This window comes from Lampetra planeri, chromosome 53 (assembly GCF_965212315.1).
Source record: "Lampetra planeri chromosome 53, kcLamPlan1.2.h2, whole genome shotgun sequence".
Taxonomy (NCBI): Eukaryota; Metazoa; Chordata; class Hyperoartia; order Petromyzontiformes; family Petromyzontidae; genus Lampetra; species Lampetra planeri.
This window is the reverse complement of record NC_136159.1, coordinates 951205-960930: the sequence shown is the minus strand read 5'-3', so window position 1 is coordinate 960930 and position 9726 is coordinate 951205. Positions and strand designations below refer to the sequence as shown.

Genomic DNA, 9726 nt, shown 5'->3' with positions numbered 1-9726 from the left:
GGAACTGCTCCGATGCCGCCCCCCCCATCGGTTTCTTCGTCGTAGCGGGCGTGGCTTGCTGGCGAGGTGGGCGTGGCCGGATAGTGGGCGTGGCTTGATAGTGGGCGTGGCTTGCTGGCGAGGTGGGCGTGGTCACGTTCGGACCCCGCTCCCGCCCCCCGCTCGAGGCCTGTTTGATGTGAGGGGGCGTGGCTCTGGCAAAAAAGAAGCGGGCGTGTTCGTATTTTGGTCACGTGACGCGAGGCTGAGCGAGGTGGGGGTGGCCCAGGGTCTGTGCCCCCCTCCCCCTCCCCGCAGAGCTCCGTGCCAGGCGAGGGCCGCGCTCGTCCCCGCCGCCGTCGCCGTCTTCCTCCATCTCACCCCGAGTCGGACCCCCATTCGACCCCGCGCCGCCGCTCAACTTTCTCTGCGGCCCCGCGAATCATGTGACGGCGACGTCGACCAGAGCTCGCGAGACGCCCGCGACTGTGTGGAGGCGGACGGCGATCGCGAAGGGCTTTGTGCGGCCCGTACGCGCGGAGGTGGGTGGCGGTGGTGGTGGTGGTGGCGGCCCCTTCCCTGCCCCCGTGTGTGTGGGGGGGGGGGGTCCTTACGACTCCCTCGGCTGTCTTGCCTCGGGCCCCGCTGTCCCGGTACCCCCCTCGTAAGGGTGTCCCGAGGGGACGCGAAGGGTCGAGGTGGAGACGGCCGCTATTGTGGTGGTGGTGGACGGGGGGGGGTGCGGTAACGCGCATCGTGATGGTGGTGGGGCTACCGTAGTGCTGCTGATCCCCGGCGCTGGGGGTGTCGCTGTGCTTGTTTGTGATTGATGGCGAGAGACGTAGTGGTGGGGCTTCTTCTGGTGTGTAGATGGTGGTGGGGCTCGCGGGACCGTAGCGTGGTGGTTATCGGCACCGAGGTGTTGTTGATGTGGTTGACGGTGAGGTTGTTGTCAGGGTTGTGGTGTTGAGGTGGTTGACGGTGAGGTTGTTGTCAGGGTTGTGGTGTTGAGGTGGTTGACGGTGAGGTTGTTGTCAGGGTTGTGGTGTTGAGGTGGTTGACGGTGAGGTTGTTGTCAGGGTTGTGGTGTTGAGGTGGTTGACGGTGAGGTTGTTGTCAGGGTTGTGGTGTTGAGGTGGTTGACGGTGAGGTTGTTGTCAGGGTTGTGGTGTTGAGGTGGTTGACGGTGAGGTTGTTGTCAGGGTTGTGGTGTTGAGGTGGTTGACGGTGAGGTTGTTGTCAGGGTTGTGGTGTTGAGGTGGTTGACGGTGAGGTTGTTGTCAGGGTTGTGGTGTTGATGAGTGGCAGGTACGGGGGGGGGGGGATTAGGCGGAGGGTGTGAGCAGCTCGGATTCAAGGCCTTGTCTCGTGAGTGTGGTGTGTGTGTGGCGTTTGTGGTGTGTGTGTGCGGTGTGCGTGAGACTGTGGTGGGTGAGGCTGTGTGTGGTGTGAGTGTGTTTGTGGGGTGTGTGTTTGTGGTGTGAGTGTTTGTGGTGTGCGTGCGACTGTGGTGTGAGTGATACTGCTGTGAGTGGTGCGAGTCTGCGACGTGAGCCTGGTGTGTGAGACTGTGTGAGTGAGTCTGGTGAGTCAGTCTGGTGAGTCAGTCTGTGGTGGGTCAGCCTGGTGTTTGAGTGAGTGTGAGTTAGTCTGTGGTGTGTGAGACTGTGTGAATGAGTCTGTGTGAGACTGTGTGAGTGAGTCTGTGGTGGGTGAGTCTGTGTGAGTGAGTCTGTGGTGGGTGAGTCTGTGGTGGGTGAGTCTGTGTGAGTGAGTCTGTGGTGGGTGAGTCTGTGTGAGTGAGTCTGTGGTGTTTGAGACTGTGTGAGTGAGCCTGGTGTGTGAGTGAGACTGTGAGTCTGTGTGAGTCTGTGGTGAGTGAGGCTGGTGTGTGAGTGAGTCTGTGGTGAGTGAGGCTGTGTGAGTCTGTGGTGAGTGAGCTGTATTGTGTGTGTAAGAATGTGCGGTGTGCCATACAGCTATGTGGGCTTTCTCTCTTAGGGTTTGCAACTAAAGCTGCATTGCATGCGTGGTGTGTAGGTGGGTGTTTGGTTTTTGTTCACATGGCCACATTCGGTGTTGTGTGTCTATGAGGCTGTGGCGACTGTCCGTGGTGTGTGTGTAAGGCTGAACGGTGTGTGTGTGCGTGTGTAATGGGACTGTGTTGGGTTCACGACGCCTGTGGCTCTGAGTGTGCACGTCCTGCCGCGTGTCCACGCACGTGTCCCTCTCTGTCGTGTCGTGTGTTTGCGCGTCAGTTCACCGCAGTGATCGGACTCACAAACACCGCGATGTGTGAACCCTCGCCTCCGGGACTCCCGCTAGCAAACCACCATGGGCCCCTAAGTACACCTAGCCTGGCACCAGTTCCACAGTGACCGCAACGCGACTAATAGCTGGAAAGCAGCAGCAGCAGCATTTGTTGTTCTTGTTAGTGAATAGCTCGTCAGGGGCAGCAGGAGGAGGAGGCTCTGCCAGTCTGCTCCTCATGTCTGGCTCGCGTTGCCATTGATTGGGTGGTGGCATGTGAGGGTCTGCACCCCCCTGGGTGGCGGGACAGGTAACGATGTCGCCGCCGCCGCCGCCTTGCTTGGCTGGCTTTAGTGTCCGGGATGAGGTGAGGCGTCGAGTTGGATTGAACAGGAATCGACTGCTGCATCATCGTCGTTGTCGTTATTGTTGTTGTTATTGTTGTTGTTATTGTTGTTATTGTTGTTATCACGCTGAGAAATTGGCCCCGCGGTACTTGGTCAGGCGGGTTCCATGCCGGTGTCTGTGTGTCTGTGTGTGTGTCTGTGTGCACCTTGAGGTGCACATGGCCTGGCACAAGCGTCGTGATGACGTCACCGCCACTTAGTGGCGAATGGCGGTTGTTGTTGTTGGTGTGTGTCTGTGTGTCTGTGTGTGATGGATGGGCGCCTTCGGACCTCGATTGTTGATCCCGGGTGTTACGAGTCGCTCCCTCGGCATCTCCCCCTCCCCCTCTCAAACTACGCATTGTCGCCATTTGGAGCTTCGCGATTCAATTCACGAATCCTTTTTGTTTTATGCGCGGTCTTCGCATTGTGGGAGAATGTCGCGCCTCAAGTGGCTGGTGGGGGTCACGTAAATCAGCTGCTCGCTGACCTCCATGGGGGGAGGGGGGGTGGCATGACACGGCCCAGCGGAGGCGCCTCCGCCACCGCATGTTGCAGAGGTGTTCACGGTTTGATTCTCGGCGGCTTCCCCTGGTTAACAGTGCGGTGTGTATTTATAGTATTGTCATTAACCATAACATACTACCCGCAGTCCCGCTTCGCAGCAGACCTCAAAGATCCCCTGACGTCGTTATAAAGAAGCAGGCCATTGTGTGCCGGCGTCACGGTGGTGACAATCTCGCCGAGCTCAAAAAGTGTCGCCGCAAGTCACTCAAGTTGGGATGACGGTAACAATCATAGCCCCCCCCCCGCCCTGGCCGGCAAACTCCGGGTCCGCTCGCCCGCCAGGCGCTGAGTGGCCTCTTGGCGCACAGGGCCGGCTGCCCCTGGGGAATCAGCGTTGAGATGTGACGCGACGTGCAAGTCGCCCATCGCGCGTAACGGATGGTCGCATTCGGACCTCGTTTGTCTATCCCCCGTGGAACGATTCGCTCCCCCACCTGCCATTCACTCTGATTTGGTTGCCGTGCGGAGCTGCGTGAGACAGCCTGGCGTGAAGGGGGGGGGGGGGCGGCTCCGTCGATCACAGCAACTCGTTCCCAATCGCCGCCTGGGTTGTTGCCTGCGATCGTTTTCGCTGCCTCTCTCTGGCGATGTCGAGGTGCAAATCGCAGGCCATCGTCTCCCGTGTTGACGGCAACTCCGCCTCTAATAAGCTGGGGTTCGTCGCTCAGAATCGAACCAATCTACCCAAACGGCAATGGATACTCGTAGTCATATGCATTCATTAACCCCCCACCACTTAGCGCAAGAAGAGCGCACAAGTGATGTCATCACATCTACTACCCCTCTATTTAAGGAACAAAACAGGAGGACTTCCCCACAAATCTGGCTGTCGCCTGATGAAGCGAGTTGTATATACTGGTGAAACGTCGTACTCCGATTGTGAATGTTGTGGATTGGCTCTCCAACACACCGCTTAGTACTGTACTAGTGACGAATTGGCACGTTCTGTTTACGTGACGAACCTGTCGAGGAGGAGCCGTGTAACTTGGCTCGCCAGGAGGGTTGGACAAGCTAATAAGTGGACTCCACCATTTCTGTCTGTATTGGATAGAGTGTTTCCCCCTCGCGTGTGTGGATTTTCTCTGAATGCTCTGATTTCCTACCACATGTAAGCACTTGTTAAATCGCAGGTAACACCTTAATGTATAGAGGACTGCAGAGCTTGGGCAATTGTTAGTAGTGCCGGCTCATCACCGCGTGCCTGCCGCTGCCTACCCGCTCGTCCGTGGTTCCCCTCGTGCCTCCGAGTCGATCTTTTCGTATGAGAGCGAGCGAAGACTTTGCGGCGACGCGTTACAAGGTAAAATAGTTCTCCTGATGAGTCCCATCCTACTTGCTGTACCTAATGTTCGGCGTGCTCTGCGTGTGTGTCGCAGGCTCAAGAAGCATGTGCGATGGCGCTGCCGAGCGTGTCGTATGACCAGCTCCTCATGCAGGTGGAGGCCCTCAAGATGGAGAACTCGAACCTCCGCCAGGAACTGGAGGACAACTCAAACCACCTCACCAAACTGGAGAGCGAGGCGTCGAGCATGAAGGTGTGTCGCGTCACGTAGCGCCGCGTCCTAGAAACCTTTGAGGTCACGTGCCTGTCGTGCAGCAGCAGCAGCTACTGGATCTGGTGGTGGGTCATTAACATTGTTACTGTTGTTATTGGCAGGCCTCATTATTGGTAGGCCTGATTTATTAGGCTTGTTTACCCAGCAGAAAATTTTACCGAGTCCCAAAACTCTTTATCGGGAGGGTCCTACCGAGTTGTCGCAGTGTGTAATCTCCACCTCAGTAATTTGCAGGTAACCTCTCAGCATTGGGATGTTTTTGGCCGATACTTGTTACATTGTGTGTGGGGTTTTTTTTTAGCCCTTGGAAGGAAACCGGTGAAGCTGGAGGAAACCCATGCAGACTAAGGGGAGAACACACTTGCAGAATAGAGGGAGAACATATAACCTCCACACTAGAAAGGCACCCAAGTTAGGAATCGAACCCGGGGGGGGCCCTTCTTGCTGTGGGGCATGAGTGTTACCGCTGCGCCGCCCATACAAAGTGTTGGCGAGGAACGGTGGCATGTAAAGCTTTAGCCACGGTGACGTCTTGATCTTCATCAGTGCCATTGCCAGGTTGAAAATACTCCCTGTCCAATAACCGTTTAGTGTGGCTAAGATGCTTATCGCAGTGACGGATAATTACGTCGTTTTGCTGGCCCTTTGGAGGTGGTAGGCCTCATGTTGCTGCGGGTTGTGTGAAATGAAGTCGTTGGCCAGATGGGGCCTGTGATGCCAAAGATTCTCCACTCTTGAGTTATATGCAGGCCTCCCCAAGCCATTGCACCAACCCTCACGGTCACACGACGCAACAGTCCACCTAGTTCCTGCGCACGAGCTGACCCCATCGCTCCATCTCCCTGACGGACGTATTTACGGGAACTGCCATTTGAGCGCAGATACGTGACCCATACTTCGCTGTGCTGGCCAGGGCGAGCCGGTGAAGCTATCCCACCCGTTTGTGGGGAGTAGAATCGCGGCACCTTGCCATCGGCCTATCTCGGGTTAGCCACGGCTAGTCATAGAGATGGGAGTTACAGCTGGTTATTGGATGATCTGTATGGATTTTTGCAGTGTTATCCGTCCATTGTGTGTGTGCATCGGAGTTCTCTGAGTGTTCTGCTTTCTTCCAAATGTAAATGCATAATTAAGGAATTGGCCAAACATCCCTTTGTTGGGCTCCTTCTTGGGAGGAGTCTTAAGTGGCACTCACATGGACAAATATAGAATTATTATTATTGCATGATAAAACATAGCCTTCAAACGAATTCATACATAATTTAAACGTATTACCCCTGACTCTTAAATTCGGTTGTTGGCGAAGTGGATTTGCCCTCTGTAGGAGTACAGTGTGGGGCAGCGGTGCTGTGGTGGTTCACGCACTGTCCCTCTGAGCACAGTCACACGAGTCTGATTCCTGGCCACGGCTAACAATAGTGGCGAGTGATATATACAAAGTGCAACGGAATGACCAGCGTGGTGAAGTATGTTCAAATAATCCTCACCCAGCAGTGGATTGACAAAGTGCTGCAGATCGTTCTTATGACTCGTATGACGACTGCAGGGCCGCGTTTAGATTTCCATCGCGGCGGGTAAAATCCAGTCGCGGTAACTGGCTGAAATCAAATGGTCAAAACTGATTCATATCGTTTTTAGAAATATCCAGTGCAGTAAACATCCACTCAGTTAGCTTTTCACGTGAGGAACACGGGAGCTGCCACAGTGGTGGTGTTAACGGTCAGCAGCACGCACTGGACTTACGGTCCAGAGGTCACCGGTTCTATTCTATCTCCATTCCTAGCAGTTCAATCAATGGGGAAAGTTTTTTAAATCCACCCACCCCACCGCCCACCACTGCTCCTGTCCAGTCACCAGCAGTATAAAATGGGTACATCACCGTTCGTACGATTAGCGGGTCACATGTGGTGGTGGTGGTGGGACAGAGTGTGGCAATGCCCACCACATCTTGACTATTAAAATTCCGTTGTAATTTTGACTTTCGGAAGCTGTGATCGATTCTCTAAACGCTGGGTTACCGGTGACCGATGAACACCCCTAGTTTCCATCATTAGCGCGACACTGCTGATGATTTACGCGGCCAGCTTACCGTCCCTTGCGAAGGGCGGCGCAGTTGCCATTGATTTCCACGTCCTCGCGTCTGCCCACACGCAAACCCTGGCCGCCCGCGGCGCTCTCCCCGTGAGCACGTGTCTCGTCCTCGTCGGCCGCGGCTGCGGTGTTTTTGATTGGTTCGTTCGAACATTGATTTCTCTGGACACAGCCGGCGCAATTCATGCGTCTCGCTTTGGCCGTATATCGAGAGGCTGATGGCGGAATGGGCGAGGGCGGATAATTGAAGGTGCTGTGGCTTTGGCCGGTCGGGTAGGATTTATGGCGTACTGTGCGGGGGGCGCGTTGCTTGTGTTCGGAGTGGTCTTTGGGGCGGTCAAGTAACGATTCGCATAGAGCCTGCTGTTGGGGAGATTGAGGTTCTGGAATTGGCATTTTTCGAATTGCCAACCACTTTTTAAAAAAACTAAAAGCTGTGTTTTTCCTTCTCCAATCATATTGCGGTCGTGCTATCGACATTATGTCATGAGGTGAAAAGCTTTCTTTTGGAATCTTCGGCAGAGAGTCAGCTGACTGCAACCCTGCATCAGTGAAGGGCCTATGGAAGGCGATGTCACATAACTACTGCTGTTCTATCCTTTGTATGATTGCAGCAATATAAATCAAGATTGCAGCAATATAAATCAAGATTGCAGCAATATGTTCAGGAGATAAATGTCAAACTCTAGGTCTGCTGGCCACGATGAGAGGGCCTCAGGAGAGAGTTTGTGCTCCTCTATTGAATTAGTGGCGAGCACAGTCTGTTCTGCTCAAACGCGAATTGGATACAACGTGATGAATGTATTGGGGAACAAATTTTCATAACGCAGATGCGAATTGGATATAACGCGATCGAGTGAGAAGGAATAAGCGGTCGTACGGCTGCCTCGGTGTAGCATCACACAAGGATGCATGTCAATGCCGGGAGATGCAGCGTTTGTGTCTCGAATGAGGTGTTTATTCAACAGTGTACTTTACCACCAAATCAAGTCCTGAATACCCTTCTGGGATCGCGCTGTCAACGTCCTAGAATCCGCCCAGATCTGGAAGAATGCTGGTGAATCGAGTGGAACAATGCAGACGTCCAGAATACATACATCGCAACTACTGCTGAGATCCCTTTCACTGGCCTCTTACTAAGACTCGGCGATGCTACACTGCGTGTCGTCCCAGGGAGATGGTGGTGATAAGGTGGCAAAATCCTAATTAATGCGATGGTTTTTCAGTTTAACTCGTAGGCTTTCGCGAACAGTATCATCCATAATACAGGGGTCTTTTTTGCGGTTAGATCTCTGAAATATAAATGTGTCGTTAACCCACCACCACCCCCCCGACACAACCAATTAGCGGAATTTGGATTTATCTATTATACGATGGTTTCTATCTGCAGTCATTAGTTGCCGGGTTAAGACTGTTGACTCTCTGCAATCGGGGACCCAGTTTCAACCACGGGCGTTTGAAACTCAAATTCACATTCAGGACCTCAGCGGTGCCGCTCGCTTCGTGGCTCTGACACCGCCGTTATGACCCCCCCCCACCCCGAGCCACGCGGCCGCCTTGTCAGCTGCTGTGTTGATGATGCCCTCTCTGAGCTCGTGTGAGTTTCTAGACATTTTCTTGCTTTGTTTGTGTGTGTGTGCATTCATCACAAATACTCAACTGCCGTAACCGCATCACTGAGCCGATGCACAGATCACCTCCATCACACCAGTGGGCGAACTATTGCACCATTAGGTTGATCATTACACCAGTGGGCTGACCATTACGCCAATGGGCTAACTATTAAAACAATGGGCTACCATTACACCAGTGGGCTTACCATTACATCGGCAGGCTTACCATCGCACCAGTGGGCTTATCATCACACCAGTGGGCTTATCACTACACCAGTGAGCTTACCATTACACCAGCGGGTTTACTACTACACCACAGGACGGTCACAAGATTCTGGTGTCAGCACAAAATGCCGCAGTGAGATTCCTTGTGCCGCCTCCCGAGTCGTCCGTGTTTACCAGATCTCAAAATAGCAACAAAGATTCATGCCGGTGGGGGGCGGGGAGCTAAACTCGTCCCGTTTGTCATTGCTGCTCGTGCTGTCGATGGACCCCTCGCTGGGGCATGCCCCGTCAAGATGGTCTGCGGTGCTCGTTCAGGGCGGCCGTAACAGGGAGGATTTTGGCAAATGCTCCAATCGCAAGGGCGGCGGTGGCTGCAGGGGCCCTGACACGAACACTCTAAGCTGAACAGTTTTTTTTATTTCACCAGTTAAGGCCCACTGAGCTACGTAGCTTGTTTTCAGAAGCGACGACCTGGCCATCACAATTGATATCTCACTCGAAGTGGCTTATCGCTTGCAAATTTCTAGCAGCCACATACTCTAAACGCATGTAAATCCAGAGGACCCGGATAAAAATCCACGCGACTATGGCGAGAACATGCTAACTCCAAATATACAGACATGAGGTTTGGGAGTGAACCCACGACCTCCTGTATACCAGGCGAGGTAATTAACATCCCGCCGCCGTGACGCCACTCACCGTGTGCTCCCTCTGCCTGTGAGTGTTGTTGTTGTTAAATTGCGTTTTATGTTTTGTTAATTAATTTTTTGAGCCAGGCCGGGCCAATAAAACAGCACTGACATCTAAAACGCGATCGCAGGATGAACGAGTGTCACAGCAAAGGCATTTTGGCCAATCGGTGGACCGCCTTCCTTAGTTGTACGCGTTCTTTTTTGTGTGGCCGATGTTGACAGCTGTCATTTTTACATTGAGGTGGTTGAGCCAGATGATTGCATCGGGAGAATTGTCGTGGTGAATGGCTCTGATGACCTGCAGTGTTGGCGAAGTGGGTCTGTGCGGCGTGATTGCAAGTCACATTCCAGATGCTCTGGCCACTCT

At 53.8% G+C, this 9726-nt stretch overlaps 1 protein-coding gene across 2 annotated transcripts in view; it reads left to right on the top strand.

Annotated features, from left to right (window-relative positions):
* Nucleotides 1-211: 211 nt before the first annotated feature.
* Nucleotides 212-9726, top strand: part of LOC144734841 (adenomatous polyposis coli protein-like) — a 68118-nt gene continuing 58603 nt past the window's right edge. The window contains exons 1-2 of one of the 2 annotated variants that reach the window (XM_078617248.1): nt 212-521; nt 4559-4717. In XM_078617248.1, the coding sequence (XP_078473374.1) occupies nt 4577-4717 (141 nt within the window). In that variant the 5' untranslated portion in view covers nt 212-521; nt 4559-4576. The remainder of the gene's footprint in view (nt 522-4558; nt 4718-9726) is intronic. The other variant, XM_078617249.1, reaches the window with a different exon arrangement.